General features: G+C 37.8%; 1 protein-coding gene across 9 annotated transcripts in view; it reads left to right on the top strand.

The window, feature by feature from the left end:
- PTPN13 (protein tyrosine phosphatase non-receptor type 13) overlaps positions 1-19,739 on the top strand; it is a 212,479-nt gene that overhangs the window by 71,049 nt on the left and 121,691 nt on the right. For 6 of the 9 annotated variants that reach the window (XM_061145598.1, XM_061145595.1, XM_061145600.1 and 3 more), the window contains 3 exons: positions 2,105-2,286; positions 16,164-16,229; positions 18,443-18,628. In XM_061145598.1, the coding sequence (XP_061001581.1) occupies positions 2,105-2,286; positions 16,164-16,229; positions 18,443-18,628 (434 nt within the window). The remainder of the gene's footprint in view (positions 1-2,104; positions 2,287-16,163; positions 16,230-18,442; positions 18,629-19,739) is intronic. The other 3 variants (XM_061145601.1, XM_061145594.1, XM_061145592.1) reach the window with 1 other exon arrangement.

Raw genomic sequence — 19,739 nt, 5'->3', positions numbered from 1 at the left:
CAAAGTAAAGTTGAATTCCTACCACTGTCTCCCAGCCCCTGCCCCAGAAACCTGTGCTATTCCTAGAGTCTCCTCAATCTCAGTTGATGACACACCATCCTTCCTGTTACTGAGACCAAAGTGCTGGAGTCATTCTGATTCTCCTCTTTCTCTCACTCCACATCCAGTCTGTCAAGAAATTCTTGTTGTAAGTGTCTCTGAAATACACTCGCGTCCTAACAGGTTCTCACTACCACTGTGGTTCCAGGCCAGCATCATCTTACACCAGGTATCAGTACACTGCCTTCGGAATTGTTCTCGTGTTTGTTCCTTTAGGGCTTTCCTGGTGGCTTCCCTGGTAAAGAACCCACTTGCAATGTGGGAAACCCAGGTTCGATCCCTGGGTCAGGAAGATCCCCTGGAGAAGGGAATGGCCTTTAGTTGCTAATTTGAAAAGAATTGCTCATAGGCTATTTTATTATGTCTGTGACACACGTGAAATCTCAATATCATGAATAGCAACGTTTGGCAAAGAAAATATTGTTCTGCCTGGTTTGAGTTCTTCTCTGGCTGAATTTTGTGGTATTTGTGCATGAGATACCCAAGAAGAAGCTTTAAAAAGAAAATGTGTAAAGTGGCTGAAAAGCAATAGTATACCTGGGCTTAACAGCTATGATGATTCATTGAAACTGTTTTGCCATGAGAGTTGTGAGTCTTGTTCTTAGCAACCTGATGTGTGGTTGAGTTGGAATATGAGGGCCACTGATCTGTAACTGGACTTCGGGGCAATACAAGGTACACTGACTGAATAAAGATGCATTCAAACATTTTTCCTTGACGCAATTATAAAAGACATGTTTCAAATTCATAAGAATGCAGGAAAATGTGTAGTTGCCTTTTTAACCTTCAAAGGAGAAATGAATTTTAATAGTTTACTTTTTTATCAACATAAGTCAAATTCTGACGATTAGAATCTTGACCACAGGTAGAGGTTTAAAAGTCAGAAAAGATCAATGATTCTCTTCTAATAGAAGTTTTTAGGAAAGTATATTTATTGTTTATTTGATAAACTATTCCATAGACTTCTGTCAGTTTCTTATGATACAGTTAGATAGCAGTATAACCCATTCAGATCGAATAATAACATCACTGTCTGTCAGAGACCTTCTGTGACTTTCCTATAGAGATTTCTTGAGTCTGTAACTCAGTTTCATTTAGCAGTTACCTTAAAACCTGTACTAATTTCCTTTTGAAATGAGAGGTCAAAAATAAAGTTCCCTGTAATAAGTCTGTTTTATTGAGCCTAGTGTATATAGTTTTACTTTTAGAGGAGGCCTGCTAAAATCTAAGGATTTTTAAAAAAATACTCTTAAACTGAACTCTTAGGTGCCAATATAAACAAACATCTAAACAAAACAAAATTAGCGACCCCACGGATCCCATTTGGTAGCATAAAAGCTACCTGAAATTCTCCTGAAGTGATGAACAAATGGAAACTAGACAAATATACATATTGATGCAAAAAAGAGATTTTCATTTTAGCTGGAAACTTTACTATTTGTAAATCTGATGAATTATCAAGGGAATTATTTTCTGTCAGTTTCAGGGCTCTATACTGTAAATCAGAGGCTCAACCTGGTATCCAGAAATGGGCTCTAAGGAGATCTATGAACACCTTTTGTTTATAGGGTTTTATATTTATGGGCAGTTTCTTTGAAAGGGTTTCTTGATCATAGTTTTCACCAAATCCTCAAAGGAATCCATGATCCCTTCCCCTACCACCAACATGTAAGGACTATTGATTCTTATTCATATCTCTGTATCACTGTGACGGAGTATTTGAACCAAGTTCAATCTTAGACTAACAATGAATGTTCTCTAGTTTCTAAAATCTGCCCCTCTAGTCTAAGTTTGAAAGGCTAAGTCAGATCCAGATCCATGGTTGTGGATAATGCTAACAGTAGTAGATGCATGAAACCTTGTCTCTTTTTATAGCATGTTGATTTAGTGTATGTAACTGCACGTATCTATGACTATGCTGGGATATTCATTTAAGTGATCTATAATTGCTTAATTTTAAACATCTATCTTTTTTTTTTCCTTTTCATTCTGTGCGGTTACAAAGCAGTAAGCATAGCTGACCCTGCTGCTCTTGGCTTCATCATTTCTCCATGGTCTCTGCTGCTCCTGCCGTCTGGCAGTGTGTCATTTACAGATGAAAATATTTCCAATCAGGATCTTCGTGCATTCACTGCACCAGAGGTTCTTCAGAGTCAATCACTCACTTCTCTCTCCGATGTTGAAAAGGTAACATTAAGTGTTTTTTTTTTTCTTTTCGGCTGATTTTGGTTTGGTGGGTGTAGGAAAAATAGACACTGGAGTACCCTACATCAACCCTCTGAAAAACTCATTGAATTTTAAATAATCATGAAATTTACTTATATATGGAATCTAAAAAATACAACAAACTAGTGAATAAAACAAAAAAGAAATAGACTCACACATACAGAGAATAAACTAGTGGTTACCAGTGGGGAGAGGGAAGTGGGGAGGGATAAGAAAAGGGGAGAGGAGTAAGAGTTACAAAGTATTAGGTATAGAACAAGCTATAAGGGTATACCATACAACATGGGGAATATAGCCAAATATTTTATAGTAACTATAGATGGAGCATAACCTTGAAAAACTGAATCACTATATTGCACACCTGTAACTTACATAATATGGTGTAGTATTATAAGTGAAAGTGAAAGTCGCTCAGTTGTATCTGACTCTTTGTGACCCTATGGTCTATACAATCCATGGAATTCTCTAGACCAGGATACTGGAATGGGTAGCCTTCTTCTCCAGGGGATCTTCCCAATCGAGCTATCGAACCCAGGTCTCCCGCATTGCAGGCAGGTTCTTTACCAGCTGAGCCACCAGGGAAGTCCAAGAATACTGGAGTGGGCAACCTCTCCCTTCTCCAGGGGATCTTCCTAACCCAGGAATTGAACCGGGGTCTCCTGCACTGCAGGCAAATTCTTTACCAGGGAAGCCCTGGAAAAGGGCTTTGAGCTACCAGGGAGGCCCCCTGGTATTATATGATGCTTCAACTGAAAAATAAAACGGCCGTGTATTTCAATAAGTTCATATTTAAGAATTCAAAGTAATTTTATAAAAATGTATAGACCTAAGAAAAAACATGAAAAAAAATGTGAGCCTTTATTAATTCAAGGCTTAAAATTCTTATTAAATGCCTGCTATGTATAAAACACTGGGCTTGTGAGGAAGATACAAAAATAACTAGAAGATGGATCCTGATCATTGTATGTAGAACAATAAGGTAAATATGAATAAATGCTGCATAGAGGGATAAAGTTTAGAAGAGGAGCAATTTTCTATTTAGAATGGTACAGCAGAGAAGGTAGCATTTCTGTTGGCATATGAAGAGTGACTACAATTTAGAAGTCCATCCTAAAGGAAATCAGTCCTGAATATTCATTGGAGGAACTGATGCTGAAACTCCAATACTTTGGCCACCTGATGAGAAGAACTGACTCATTGGAAAAGACCCTGATGCTGGGAAAAATTGAAGGCGGGAGGAGAAGGGGATGACAAGAGGATGAAATGGCTGGATGGCATCACTGACTCAATGGACATGAATTTGAGTAAACTATGGGAGTTGGTGATGGACAGGGAGGCCTGGCATGCTGCAGTCCATGGGGTTGCAAAGAGTCAGACATGACTGAGCAACTGAACTGAACTGAGAATTTAGAAAATTGAAAATAGGTAGGAATGGGGATTCCACTCAGGGCTGCTGTGCTGGGAGTAGGAGATGTGCCCTCTGATGGGGAATGTTTGGTCAGACTGGTTAGGCTCGAGCATCCGCTCCGTGGAAGGCTGTGTTTAAAGGGAGACAACAGGTCAGAATGAAAAAGACAGTGAATACTAGAACCTAAAACTTTCTTCTGGGACATATTTTCAGGAGAGTGATGTGATGTGATTTGTTACCTCCAAGTTTGATGAAAGTGGATAAATGAGATGAAAAACTATGTAGGAATCTAACTGGGGCATTTTAATAATCTGAGGGAAAGAACTAAAAATTGTATAAGGCTTTGGGGATATCAGGTGGGGATGATCGGGTTATAGTGGAAGCAAAGCTAAAAGAGTTTCATAGTTGATTTGATGAAACAATGAAGAAGGAAATGTTTATGATAGGAATATCCAGTCTGAGGACAGCAGTGCCATTGATATTTGAAGATCTAATTTCATTGTCAAGGCTCTGAAAAGAAAATTTTGGAATAAATGTGTGTATTATGTGTAGTAAGCTGTGATAATTTTTATTTATTTTCGGCCATACCGTCTGGCTTGTGAGATCTTCGTTCCCTGACTAGGGATTGAACCAAGGCCCTTGGCAGTGAAGGCACAGCGTCCAAACCACTGGAGCACCAGGGAATTCCCAAGCTGTGATAACGTAGGTAGGGAACTTTGAAGAATTCAGAATTGGCTATGGATATCATTTCTCATACATCAGTGCATATAAGTGCAAAAACTAACCTAATGGTTTCCTAGTAGTAAAACTGTTAAATCAGAGGATGTGCATTTACATTTTTCACATGTAGTTGACCCTTGAACAACTGTGATTTGAACTGCGTGGACCCACTCTGTGAATATTCTTCTCAATAGTAAATACTCCAGTACTACATGATCCTCAGTTGGTTGAATCTGCAGATGCAGAACCACTGATCCAGAAAACCAAGCCTGCCTTTTACACAGATTTTCTAATGTGAGGAAGACCTCTTGATTTGAGCCACTGATTATATATCTGAAATAAGACTAATGAGAATTAGTAGAGGATCCAGTTTTATCTACCTTTTATATTCCGTGAGCTGCTTAAGAATTTGGGAAGGTACATGCAAAGCAACCAGTGAATAGAAACTATAGGTGTGAGGTGGAGGTAATGCCTAAGGCACTAACCCTAAGAAATTTCCCATTATGTGCAAAGAGGGCTTTATTTATTGCAAAGGACTTTATTTAACACAGTATGTAGTGTTGGTAGTTTTATATCATGAAGGTATTTATACTGGTAGTGTTTTATTAAACTAGATAGCATATATATAGCTATGTATATTTAAATAATGTGCATTCATTCTGTATATTCTGTCATTCCTTTAATAATAAGATTTTTAAAGATAGAAGTTAATTGGAATATTGGAGATAGGCATGATGTGTGTGTAAATTATTTAACCCTTGAGATTTCTGAATCTTTACTGAGCTTCAGGATATCTACAAACCAATGAAATGATGTACTAAGTTTTATGTGTCTGAGCACTTTGGGGGCTGGGTGTCCTTCAGACTGGGTTATCAGTCTCTCAGGTGGGTCTGGTGACCTAAGAGTCACTGCAGTAGAGTCACAAGTGTCTTAGTTTTAAAAACTGCTGCTGAATTATAAGTAAGTTTTCTCTAGTTAAGAAAAAATGTTGCACAAGTGTTTATGAATTCTTTCTGCAAGGTATTTAAAATCCTCAATTGAAAAACCGCTTAATAGGTGCACAAGTGCTTTTCTGACTTGCTGAGGGCTCTCCCAGTTTGCCCTGTGATATCAGAATACCCAGACAGTAAACCTCCCATGTATTTAGGTACAACTGTTAGATCCTGAGTTTGGGAAAGTGATTGAAGCCTCCCTATTATTAGGCTAGGTGTTCAGAATCAAGTGTTGGGGATGTGATGGGCATTGTTCCATTCCTACAAAGTTGCCAACTATATTCTGACATCTTGAGAAAGAGGATGGTAAAGGCATTTCATAGTTTCCTGAGTTACGGATATGCCATTTTTAACTTGTTCTCAACAAATGCTTGCTATTGATAGTATATGAAATTGTTTTTTAAATATATGATACTTAAAGTCTAGCTTATGAATAATAATGAATATTTAGTAAGATCTTGACCCATGAAAATGTTTCCTTCATTCAATGAAACTTGTTTTGTAAACTGTATATATTCAGTTGTATGAAAAAAACTTTACCTTACCACCAGCTGTATAACATAGACACTTTGCATTTATTTGCCCTAAAATTTTACTTTTCCAGATAGCATGCCCCTTTATTTAAATAACTAGACAAGTTTATACAGGTCACACGAAGCTTTTTGATTCTCTGGCTTTTCCCTTCAGTGAGTAATTGTTTACTTCCTACTTGCTTGGCACATGGTTAATTTGGCAATTCTTTTGAAATTTTGAAATTTTTTTAGGACTAGAACCTGAATCAAATTCTCGTCTTGAAGAGAAAAATCTCTTCAAGATTATTGGACATGCACCAGGGATTTGTACTATGTTCCTGGTGAACTAAAGGGATCTTAGGTTAAGTGTTTATCGCCACAAACTTACAGTGTAAGTATCAGTAATTGTGGTTCCTACCAGACAGTAAAGAATCCGCCTGCAATGCAGGAGACACAGGAGACCTGGGTTGGATCCCAGGGTTGGGAAAATACCCTGGAGAAGGGAATGGCTACCCACTTCAGTATTTTTGCCTGGAGATTTCCGTGGACAGAGGGGTCTGGCAGGCTCCAGTCCATGGGGTCGCAAAGAGTCAGACACAACTGAACTACTAACACTTTCACCATGTTTATATTTCTTTAGAGTCATCTTTAGAAGGATAATATGAGGAAACTTAGCAGAAACCTCAAATGAACTAGTTTTGAAGACCAAAAATAAATACCAAATGCCTTTAACCACACTATACTACATTTATTCTATATTAATTCTTATTAATCCATCCTCTCTCCCCTCTTCCCATTTGTTCCCATTTATCCTTAAATTTGACAAGTATAGCTATTATACACAGGTATTTGAAGAAGTTCCAGGGCTATCTAGTAGCAGAGTCCAATATTTAATGACAGAATTAAATTAAAAATTTAAATGCTAAGGTTGTAGAGATATCATCTCACACCCGCTAGGCTGACCACTATCAAAAGAACAGAAAATAGCATGTGTTGGTGAGGATATAGAGAAGCTGGAGCTTCTGTTTACATTTCTGGGAATGTAAAATGGTATAGTCATTATGAAAAACAGCATGGCAGCTCCTCAGAAAAGTTAAAAATAGAACTACTGTGTGATACAGCATCTCACTTTTGGGTATATATCCAAAAGAACTTGAAGCAAGGTATAGATAGCAGGTATAGAACAGTGGTTCTCACACTTTATCCTGCATCAGAATCACCGGAAGGACTTGATAAAACACAGACTGCAGAATCTCTGATTCAGTAGGTCTGGGGCAGGGTCTGAGAACTCGCTTTTCTACCAAGGTCCCAGGAGATGCTGATGCTACTGACTGGGGAATAACTCTTTGAGAACCACTGGTATAGAGCCGAAAGCTAAATATGATGATACCTGTTTACTGCTTAGAACAGTCCCCAGCATAGAGTAAGCACCCACTGAGCATTATCAATCACTGTTAAGTGCTGTCCTAGGTCCTGGGATAAAATGATGGATAGGACAAAGTCATTTCATTCACAGAGTTCATATTCCAGCCCATTATAACTGTAAAGACAAAAAACATATTTCTCTTTCCTCAACTCTATTGTGTGGTGTTTTTTGTTTGTTTGTTTGTTTAATGTCACATTTTCTTGTATCTTTATCTCTGACTCCTGCCTTTCCATAAATCCACTTAATTGCCTAAATTTCTCAAGTCATCTTCTTAAGTCCAGCCATTCTATCCTCTCCTCTTCAGCCCTATTGCCAGGGCTGTGGTAGGGTCCCCATTTCCTTTCTCTTGAACTTTTATCATAATCTCCTAACTTATTTCTGCTTCTTGACTATTTACCCAACTGCTATCAGGTTAACCTCTCTAAGCATGTCTTTTTTTTTTTTTTCTTCAAAAACCTTCTGCTTTTTTTACCCAGTTAAGTACAGATTCCTTTGCAAAACCTAGAAAACCTCTCCAGAGTTTGATTCCAACTATATTTCAACTCCTCTCTTTCATATGCACAAGTTGTAGTCAGTGATTATTAGACAGGTTCTATGCTCTGTGGCTTCACTCTTTTGTATAAGAGTGCCGTTCCGCCTCTGCATACTCACATCCTATGTACCAACCATTCTTTCAATGACCGTCTCTTGAGGACTTAGATATTCAATGCTATATTAGGCCATAGGTTTACAGAGATATTGAATAAGAAATAGTCTTTGTCCTCAAAGGGCAAGTAGTAATGTAAGTATCAGTAATGGAGAGACAGACAAAAAGCAATTAATAATAATAATAATGAAAATAAAAGATAGTAAGTCTGTACAAAATATTAAGAAAACACAGAAAGAGGACACATAACCTGTATTCAAGCCTTGGCTCAAACTCCCCCTACTTTAAATTTCTTCCCTAATCAGAAATAATCATGTCTTTTTTGAATTTCCCTAGTACAAATTTACCACTACTTTCTTTAATTGATTCACACATATATATTCCTATGTCTTTCCTCTTAGATTTCTGATTCTAGGACTGGTAATACAGACTAAAGCTGTGGTTTTCAATCAAAGGCAGTTTTACCTCCCAGGGGACATTTGGCAATTTCTGGAGACATTTTTAGTTGTCATAGCTAGTGGGGGCTGGTGGGAGGAGGAGGAAGGTAGTATACTGGCATCTAGTGAGTAAAGGCCAAGGATGCTGCTGTTATCTACACAGAATAAATATCCACAGTACCGCTCTCCACAGCAAAGATCCCAAAGGTCAGTATTGCTGTGGATGGTCAGACCTGGTTTAGAGAGTAAGAGTATGGCTCAGGAGCTAGAATTTTAATCCTGCCTCTAGCACTTAACTAGCTGTGTGACCTTGGACAAATTACTTTTCCTCTCTGTAACACTGAGTGAACTAAAATGTAAGCTTGACACACAGTAAACATTGTGTTCAGTTCAGTGCAGTCGCTCAGTCGTGTCCGACTCTTTGCGACCCCATGAGCCACAGCATGCCAGGCCTCCCTGTCCATCACCAGCTCCCGGAGTCCAGCCAAACCTGTGTCCATTGAGTCAGTGATGCCATCCAACCATCTCATCCCCTATCATCCCCTTCTCCTTCTTCCCTTAATCTTTCCCAGCATCAGGGTCTTTTCAAATGAGTAAGCTCTTCACATCAGGTGGCCCAAGTATTGGAGTTTCAGCTTCAACATCAGTCCTTCCAATGAACACCCAGGACTGGTCTCCTTTAGGATGGACTGGTTGGATCTCCTTGCAGTCCAAGGGACTCTCAAGAGTCTTCTCCAATACCACAGTTCAAAAGCATCAATTTGTCAGCACTCAGCTTTCTTTATAGTCAAACTCTCACATCTATACATGACCACTGGAAAAACCATAGCCTTGACTAGACGGACCTTTGTTGGCAAAGTAATGCCTCTGCTTTTTAATCTGCTGTCTAGGTTGGTCATAACCTTACTCCCTTCCAAGGAGTAAGCATCTTTTAATTTCATGGCTGCAGTCACCATCTGCAGTGATTTTAGAGCACAGAAAAATAAAGTTAGCCACTGTTTCCACTGTTTCCCCATCTATTTGCCATGAAGTGATGGAACTGGATGCCATGATCTTAGTTTTCTGAATGTTGAGCCTTAAGCCAACTTTTTCACTCTCCTCCTTCACTTTCATCAAGAGGCTCTTTAGTTGTTCTTCACTTTCTGCCATAAGGGTGGTGTCATCTGCATATGTGAGGTTATTGATATTTCTCCCAGCAATCTTGATTCCAGTTTGTGCTTCCTCCAGCCCAGGTCTCTCATGATGTACTCTGCATATAAGTTAAATAAGCAGGGTAACAATATACAGCCTTGACGTACTCCTTTTCCTATTTGGAACCAGTCTGTTGTTCCATGTCCAGTTCTAACTGTTGCTTCCTGACCTGCATACAGGTTTCTCAAGAGGTGGTCTGGTATTTCCATCTCTTTCAGAATTTTCCACAGTTTACTGTGATCCACACAGTCAAAGGCTTTGGCATAGTCAATAAAGCAGAAATAGATGTTTTTCTGGAACTCTCTTGCTTTTTCGATGATCCAACAGATGTTGGCAATTTGATCTCTGGTTCCTCTGCCTTTTCTAAAACCAGCTTGAACATGTGGAAGGTCATGGTTCACGTATTGCTGAAGCCTGGCTTGGAGAATTTTGAGCATTACTTTACTAGCGTGTGAGATGAGTGCAATTGTATGGTAGTTTGCACATTCTTTGGCATTGTCTTTCTTTGGGATTGGAATGAAAACTGACCTTTTCCAGTCCTGTGGCCACTGCTGAGTTTTCCAAATTTGCTGGCATATTGAGTGCACCACTTTGTCACAGCATCATCTTTCAGGATTTGAAATAGTTCAACTGGAATTCCATCACCTCCACTAGCTTTGTTCGTAGTGATGCTTCGTAAGGCCCACTTGACTTCACATTCCAGGATGTCTGGCTCTAGGTGAGCAATCACACCATTGTGGTCATCTGGATCGTGAAGATCTTTTTTGTATAGTTCTTCTGTGTATTCTTGCCACCTCTTCTTAATATCTTCTGCTTCTACTACGTCCCTACCATTTCTGTTCTTTATTGAGCCCATCTTTGCATGAAATGTTCCCTTGGTATCTCTAATTTTCTTAAAGAGATCTCTATAGTCTTTCCCATTCTATTGTTTTCCTCTATTCCTTTGCACTGATCACTGAGGAAGGCTTTCTTATCTCTCCTTGCTATTCTTTGGAACTCTGCATTCAAATGGATATATCTTTCCTTTTCTCCTTTGTTTTTCGCTTCCCTTCTTTTCACAGCTATTTGTAAGGCCTCCTCAGACAACCATTTTGCTTTTTTGCGTTTCTTTTTCTTGGGGATGGTCTTGATTCCTGTCTTCTGTACAAACATCCATAGTTCATCAAGCACTCTGTCAGATCTAGTCCCTTAAATCTATTTCTCACTTCCACTGTATAGTCATAAAGGATTTGATTTAGGTCATACCTGAATGGTCTAGTGGTTTTCTCCACTTTCTTCAGTTTCAGTCTGAATTTGGCAATAAGGAGTTAATGATCTGAGCCACAGTCAGCTCCCGGTCTTGTTTTTGCTGACTGTATAGAGCTTCTCCATCTTTGGCTACAAAGAATATAATCAGTCTGATTTCAGTGTTGACCATCTGGTGATGTCCATGTGTAGAGTCTTCTCTTGTGTTGTTGGAAGAGGGTGTTTGCTATGGCCAGTGCATTCTCTTGACAGAACTCTATTAGCCTTTGCCCTGCTTCATTCTATACGCCAAGGCCAAATTTGCTTGTTACTCCAAGTGTTTCTTGACTTCCTACTTTTGCATTCCAGTCCCCTATAATGAAAAGGTCATACCTGCCTGCTGTTAATATTCTTATATATTAGTATATGGTAGTAGTATTACTGATACTGGGATGAGATACTTGTATCTTGCCACAATCCCTAGCTTAGTGACTTTCAGAAAAAATGTTGAATGACCAAATGGATAATTAGCTCTTCTATAAATGCTATCTTCTAGAACCAGTTCCTTTATCTTTTCATGGAACCCTGGGTGTGAAACATCATGATCAAAAGCACCCACTTCTATAAGAAAATCCTGGCTTGCTATTGTACTAAGGGAGGGGAATAGATGTTCTCCGCATTATCCACAAGAAACTGATAGATACCAAGATCTCTGATACAAATAGGGCCTAAGCAAAGATCAGAAAACCAAAAATTCCCTTGGAAGCTAAATAAATATGCAGTAGAAATAAGAGACAGATCAAAACCTGTTTTGGTGGGTTTTTTTTTTAGACATCTAGTTCCTGACTTCTTTTAGTCCCTGGGCTTGCTGATCTTTAATAGAACGTATATGTTAATTGGACTCTGTAGGCTATCATATTCTCCTTTTTTTTCTGCTAAAGTAAAAACCAGAGACAAGTATGAAGGCCAAATACCTTTTAATAATCATTCCTTCTATGACCTTCTCCCTTCTATTCAATGACTGTAACTAAACTAGAACCCATTTATTGCTATTTATCAACCAGTTGAACTAAGTGCTCTTAGCAATATGGCCGTGTTATTGTATTAATTTAATTACACCTTGGTGTCCCTGGTCTTTCTGCTTGTGTCGTTTCTGGTTATACAAGCAGTAGAAACTCAAGGCTTATGAATAATACATATGGAAATATTATCCACTTTTATGTTATAGACTATTTGGAATAAATGTAAAAGTGATTCATTTTTGTTTGTGTTATGTAAGAACTTTCCCTCCACTATTAGTAATATTTCTCCAGTATTAGATACCAAATATTGTACATTATTTTAACAAGATCTGATGTACCTGGAGTTATTTATAACAATTTTAACTGATTTAAAAAATACTAGAAGTTTCAAGCTCATAATGCACTATCCTAATAAAATAGCAATTAACCTTTTTTGCATGTTTTCTCTCATATATATATATATCATATTTAGGTATTTATTAAGCAAGAGTCTCCAGAGAAACCAGATCAGTCGGGGCTGTGTGTGTGTGTGTGTGAAGAGAGACTTATTAGCTCATGTGATTATAGATACTGACAAGTCCCAAGATCTGTAAGATGAGCTGGCAGGCTGGAAACCAGAAGAGCAACATTGTCGTTCTGGTCTGAGAACCAGGAGGACCAAGGGTGTAGTTCTACTCTGAAGGCCAGAAGGCTTGGAGCCCAGGAAGAGCTGATATTTTGGATCAAGTCCAAAGGCAATAAAAAGCTGATGTCCTAGTTTGAAGGCAGTCAGGCAGAAAGAATTCTTTCTTACCTGGGGGTGGGTAAACCATTTTGTTCTATATAGGCCTTCCAATGATTGAATGAGGACAACCCCTATTGAAGAGAGCAATCTGTCTTACCCATTTTACCAATTTAAGTGTCACTTTCATCCAAAACACTCTCCCAGAAATACCCAGTATAGGGTTTGACCAAATATCTAGGCATCCAGTCAAATTGACACATAAAATTAACCAATACTATACAGATGATCAGCAAATGTATTAAGTTTATAATCTATTTTGTAATGTCATTAATCTCATATAGTTTTATATAAGTTATTAGAATAAAGTAACTCAATTTGCATACTGACAAGTAAATATAATAAAGGATCATAAAGTACTACCAGCATCTCAAAGAACCACAAATCAAAATTAATATATTAAAAGACATATATTTGAGTATGCAATTAGTCATTTCTGCTAAAGGTATGATGTTTTTCACGTATGAGGCTCTTTGAAAAGGTGTTCCCATATGAGGTTCCTTGAATTCTAAATAGAAATGTGATACAAATAGTCTGCAACATGTTGCCTTGAACTTCATGCACATTTAATTGAATTCACCAGGCATGTATTGAATATCTACTGTGTACAAGTTGTGTCATTTGCTAAGAGGGATATTAAGATGTATAAAAAATGAGGCTCCCTCAAGGAAGACAAACAAGCAAACATCCTAACTTTGTTGCAGGTAGTATTAGTTAACTCTTTCATTAGAGATGCAAATAAAATGAAAACTGTATCATATAAGAGAGAATGCTTTATACCACTGGAAAAGACTTAGATAAATATATAGCATTCATAATAGATAACACCATCTCTGGGCTATCAATAATGGGTAGAACTTTTATTGACAGATGAAAAAAGAAATTCTTGGTAGGGGGAACTGTTCAAAAAAAGCTGGGAAAGAGGAAGATTGGTTTGCCAGCAGAGAATTATCTTTTAGTTCTGAAGTGTTTAGGTGTGATAGAGAAAGGAGTGAGAAGAGAAGGAAGACTGAAAAATCTGTTTGGAAAATGGAGATGGAGGCAAGTCAGAGTGAGCCTTGTGTATCATAAAGAATTTGGAATTTTGAAAATTGGAAGCCATGAAAATATTTAAAAAGAGGAACAAATTTTTTCTAATCTGTAATTTAAATGCTGTGAAATTCTAAGGATATCCAGTTTTATATGGATTTATCTCAATGTATATCTAAAGAGGTTTGAGACAGTTTGTATAATTAAAAAATACAGGTGAGAAAATGACAGCAAAATGGAAAAAAAGAAATACATTGGAGATGACACTGCAGTAAGATGGCTGCAAACAAAATGTTTATTTTGTTTGCAAAGTTTATTCAGTACTGGGAGAGCTGGCTGAAAGTTTAGCTTTGAATCTCTTAACAGGAGAGCTGGAAAAGGATTAACTGTCCACTCTTTAGGTCGATAATCTTGCTTCCTGTTTCACAGGGGGAAAAAAGTAGAAGTAATCAGGAGACTTCTCCCAAGATCCCATGACCAGATGACCCACATAAATTTTCATATTCTTTGCTTCCCTGCTTCATAAGAACTGACTATGCTCCTCTGTGAAGCCAACTCCTTCATCTGTGCGTTAGCCTCCACTTCCTCCTGCTTACTCATCAGGGCTCTGCCAGCTGTCTCCTCTCTCCTGCAATTCCAGTTTTCCCTCTTTTATCCATACTACCAGCATAAAAATATGTTGTCATTTTTCCAATCTTTAAGAAGCAAACAGACAATGAAAAAGGAACCTTTTCTGACCCAGCTTTTTTCTCCATGTGCTACTACCCCACCCATTCTTGGTAAGAAAAGTGCTAATCAAACTGTAATGAGATTTTTTTTCTCTTTTCAGTTCAGCAAACATCTTCATAACACATTCTATGGATAAGGCTTGTAGAAAAAAAGTCTCATATGTTACTGTAGAAATGCAAAAGGATAAAATGTTGTGGGGGGAAATCAGACAAAAATGTATCAAAACTACAGATGATTTGCACTTTTATTCATAATGTTAGAGTCAATTCAAGAGGAATACTTGCATGTACAAAATGACATATCCAAAACTGTTTGCTAAAACTTTATTTATGATAGCAAAAGTTTAGGAAATTTCTAATTGCTGATTAGTGACAGATCAGTTAAGTAAACAATACAGTAACCACAAAATATAGTTCTATGCAGCAGTGAAAAGAGTTAAAAGATTCAAAGCTAAAGAGATTCAGTGCCATCTCTAAACATTCATAACCTGTCTTGTTAAATTAAAACTGCAAGGTATCGAGTAATTTTTTTTTAATTTCTGACCTTTTGTAACAGAAATGGAAAGTCAAACTGTTTATTCATATTTTCTTGAGTTTGCATAAAGAAATTTTACATAAGAAATGGGGGGAGAATGGATACATGTAATGTATGGCTGAGTCCCTTAGCTGTTCACCTGAAACCATCGCAACATGTTAATTGGTTAACCTCGATACAAAATAAAAAGTTTACAGTTTTAAAAAAAAAAAGAACTAATAAAAATGATTACTCATAGCAGACAGGCTGGGGAGTTGGAAGATAAAATCTGTTCTGAACATTTCCAGTCTTATTTTCTGTTTTAAGCTCTCACATACCTTTTTAATTTAAATTTTTTTTCCCATTTATTTTTATTAGTTGGAGGCTAATTACTTTACAGCATTATAGTTGTTTTTGCCATACATTGACATGATTCAGCCATGGATTTACATGTATTCCCCATCCCGATCCCCCCTGCCGCCTCCCTCCCCATCCCATCCCTCTGGGTCTTTCCAGTGCACCAGCCCTGAGCACTTGTCTCATTGTTTCAATGCTGTTCTCTCTGACCATCCCACCCTCGCCTTCTCCCACAGAGTCTAGAAGTCTGTTCTGTACATCTGTGTCTCTTTTTCTGTTTTGCATATAGGGTTATCGTTACCATCTCTTTAAATTCCGTATATATGCGTTAGTATACTGTATTGGTCTTTATCTTTCTGGCTTACTTCACTCTGTATAATGGGCTCCAGTTTCATCCAGCTCATTAGAACTGATTCAAATGAATTTCTTTTTAATGGCTGGGTAATATTCCATAGTGTATATGTACCACAGCTTCCTTATCCATTCGTCTGCTTTTATTTTTAATTGGAGGATAACTGGTTTACAACACTGTGCTGGTTTCTGCCATACATTAGCATGAATCAGCCACAGGTACACAGATGTCCCCTGTCTCCTGAACCTCCCACCCCATCCCACCCCAGAGGTTGTCACAGAGCACCAGATTTGAGCTCCCTGAATCATACAACAAATTCCCACTATCTGTTTTACATATGGTAATGTAAGCTCTCTCATTCTTTTGTGCAAAGTATGAAATGACGGTTTTCTCAAATCATGTGTTACATTTGCTTTGGAGCAAAAAGTCATGAATATATGGTACTTGCTAGATTAACTTTTTACCATAAAATGATTTTTTTTTTTAATTCTATTCCTAGATCCATATTTATTCTCTCGGAATGACATTGTATTGGGGAGCTGATCATGAAGTACCTCAGAGCCAAGTAAGTCAAGTCATCGAATTTGTACAATGTTATACTTTTTAACAAGCTCTTCTGTGTATTTAGGTGTTCCTCAGTGTGTTGTCAGGCACACCAGCATTTCTGTACTGGTTGTTCACGTTAATAATGTCTACTCTCAGAATGAAATAATAAAGTACTAAAGAAGTTATTTTTCTGAGAATGTGCTTAGAAATATAGAAGTCACTGGAGGACGGTATGGCAACCCACTTCAGTTTTCTTGCCCGGAGAATCCCCATGGACAGTGGAGCCTGGTGGGCTACAGTCCATGAGGTTGGACACAACTGAGGGACTAAGCACAAATACACACCTGTGTTTCAACAACTCAGTGAAATATAGTAGCCTCTTCAAAATTATAGCAAGAGAAATAGGAGTCCCCTTCATTTCTTCTAATTTAATGACTGATAAAGGGGAATTGTAAATGTCTCTGATGATTCATTCTTGAACAGAAAGTGATAACCTCTTCTGAGACAAAAACTATAGGAATAGTAGCAGCTCTAACTACATCTCAGAGTTTCTACTTCGTTAGTTTTTTCTCTTGTAACTTCAAAATCATACCTCACTACCCCTGCAGCAGCAGACACAGATATTAAAGTGACACTTTCTGGGGTCTTAGGCTCTGATGACCACTGGGCAGCTTCTGGTCTTTATTTTCTAAAATAACTGATTTCCTGAAGATGCAATACATAGTAGTAAATGTAATTAAAATTTTTAAAATAGCTATATTTCATCAAAGATATGGCATATAGAATTGTTTTATTTTGACATTTAGAACTCAAAATGAAAATAACTAGGTGTGTCTTTTTTTAATCAAATTAAGAAGCAGTAAGCATTTTAGGCTTTTATTCTAAAATTCAGACATCTTAAGGTCCATGAAAGACAAATGCTAGTCTTCAACGTCTTTTGGTTTTCATTTTACATCATGAAAAATACTGTATATTTACTTTCTCTCCTCATTTCAATTCTATAAATATAAATAAGAAAGTTAAATTATTACTGGAAATAATAGTGTCATATTTTATTCAACCTAACTTACATGTAAAATGTGATCATATCCTATAATTTAACACTTTCTCTTTTCTGGTAACTGAAAATAAAGTCAGTATCTATAAGGTGTAAATTGGAAGGGAAGTATATAAACTTTTACCTGTATTTTACTATCAGATATCATTAATTGTTTTGGAGAAATATTTAATATTAATTCAAAAGTATTTACTAAGCACATACCTTATGACAGACACTGTCCCAGACACCAGGAAAATAATGTCCCATGCCTGTGGAGTCCTATCATGGGTACGGACAACCAGTTAACCAGTTACAATGCAGTGTGATAAATGCTGTGTTAAGGGAAATGAAACTGCCTGCCGTGCAGGAGACCCGAATTCCATCCCTGAGTTGGGAAGATCCCCTGGAGAAGAGGGTAATGGAGAGTACTACCCACGCCAGTGTTCTTGCCTGGAGAATCCCGTGGACAGAGGAGCCTGGTAGGCCACAATCCAAAGGATCACAGAGTCAGACATGACTGAGCCACTGAGCACACTTGTGTTTCTGTGTGTGTGTATGTGTGTGTGTGTGCATGAAATGAAATGTGTATGAAATGAAATGTTTATATATATGTATAAGTGAAGTGAAACTGAAAGTGAAGTTGCCCAGTTGTGTCTGACTCTTTGCAACCCCATGGACTGGGCTCCTCCGTCCATGGAATTTTCCAGGAAAGAATACTGGATTGGGTTGCCATTTCCTTCTCCAGAAGATCTTCCCAATCCAGGGACCAAATTCGGGTCTCCCACATTGTAGGCAGACACTTTACCATCTGAGCCACCAGGGAAGCCCATATATATGTATATAAGCAGTTTATGTATATGTATACATGTATATGCATATATATAAACTGCTTACCAAAACTCTTGGTTAATCAAAACATTCCATTTCTTAAGCATACCAAAAAACCCCAGGTTTTTTTTTTTAATAACTCCTATTCTTAGGAGATACATGTTAACCATCCTCCGCTAATACAATTTTATGTTATAAAAAGGTAAAATGCAGTCAAACGTTTATGCTACTACATAAGGAATTCACTTCCTGCAAGTATTTGAAGTGTATTTGGTATGGTTCCTGTGACTCTGGAAATGGTTTGTCTCCCATTCGTTCGATTTACCCTCACTGATCAACATGACCTTTTCTTTCTTTGTATTCAGCCTATCAAGCTTGGAGATCATCTCAACAGTATACTACTTGGAATGTGCGAGGATGTGATTTATGCTCGGGTTTCTGTTCGGACTGTCCTGGATGCTTGCAGTGCCCACATTAGGAATAGCAATTGTGCACCTTCATTTTCCTACGTGAAGCAGTTGGTAAAACTGGTTCTGGGAAATCTTTCTGGGGTAAGCCACAGTTCCAAACGGTACATATACTCATACTTTAAACTTCAGTAGCATTTCACCAGATTTTCTTTAAATATGGATAGCGTTTCTCTGTGAAGACTAGGAACAGGAGACTGAATTCCTTGTTCTAATGTTAGTTGTTTATTTGAAACAGTACTTAAAATAAAAGCCCACTGCAATAATTTAGTCGCCTAGATTTTATGAGAATTTGTCTTTTTTTATTTTTTATAATTAAAAATTTTTTTAATTGGAGGATAATTGCTTTACAATGCTGTATTGGTTTCTGTAGTACAACAACGCAAATCAGTCGTAACTATATATGCATATAGTTATAGGGAGGGAATATATACCTATTCCTTCCCTCTTGAGCCTCCCTCCCACACACCCCACTAACCTCTCCCACCTCTCTAGTTCATCACAGAGCACTAGTCTGGGTTCCTTGTGTTATGTAACTATAATACTAGCTGTCTGTGTTATACATGGTAGTATATATAATGTCAGTGCTCTTTCTCAGTTGATCCCACCCACTCCTTTCCCCGCAGTGTCCACAAGTCCTTTCTCTACATCGGTGCCTTTATTCCTGCCCCACAAACAGTTTCATCAGTGCCATTTTTCTAGATTCTATATGTGTATATTAATACACAGTATTTGTTTCTCTCTTTCTGTCTTACTCCACTCTGTGTAACAAGCTGTAGGTTCATCCACCTTAGTTCAGCTGATTCACATTTGTTCCTTTTTATGGCAGAGTAATATCCCGTTGTATAATGTACCGCAACTGCTTTAACCGTTCATCTGTTGGTGGACATCTGATTTGCTTTCATGTTCTGGTTATTGTGAATAGTGCTGCAGTGAACAGTAGGGTGCGTGTCTTTTTGAATAGTCTTTTTTTAGAACTTTATTCTAGCAAGTAGTATAGACTCACAGCATGTTAAAGCTAAAAGTGTCTTCTTGCCTCTTCTCTTAATTTTTTCCCCATGGAGCTTTCAGTAAGTGAGTCTGTCCACTGTGAAGGCCATATGGACATGCAGCATGGGGTTTAAAGTCCTCTATATGCATTTTCTGTTGCTTTAGACCTCTTTCTTGCCCACTTAGTCTAGACCTCTTAAGTATT

Source organism: Dama dama, chromosome 6 (genome assembly GCF_033118175.1).
Source record: "Dama dama isolate Ldn47 chromosome 6, ASM3311817v1, whole genome shotgun sequence".
Classification (NCBI taxonomy): Eukaryota; Metazoa; Chordata; class Mammalia; order Artiodactyla; family Cervidae; genus Dama; species Dama dama.
This window is presented reverse-complemented; position numbering and strand designations above follow the sequence as displayed.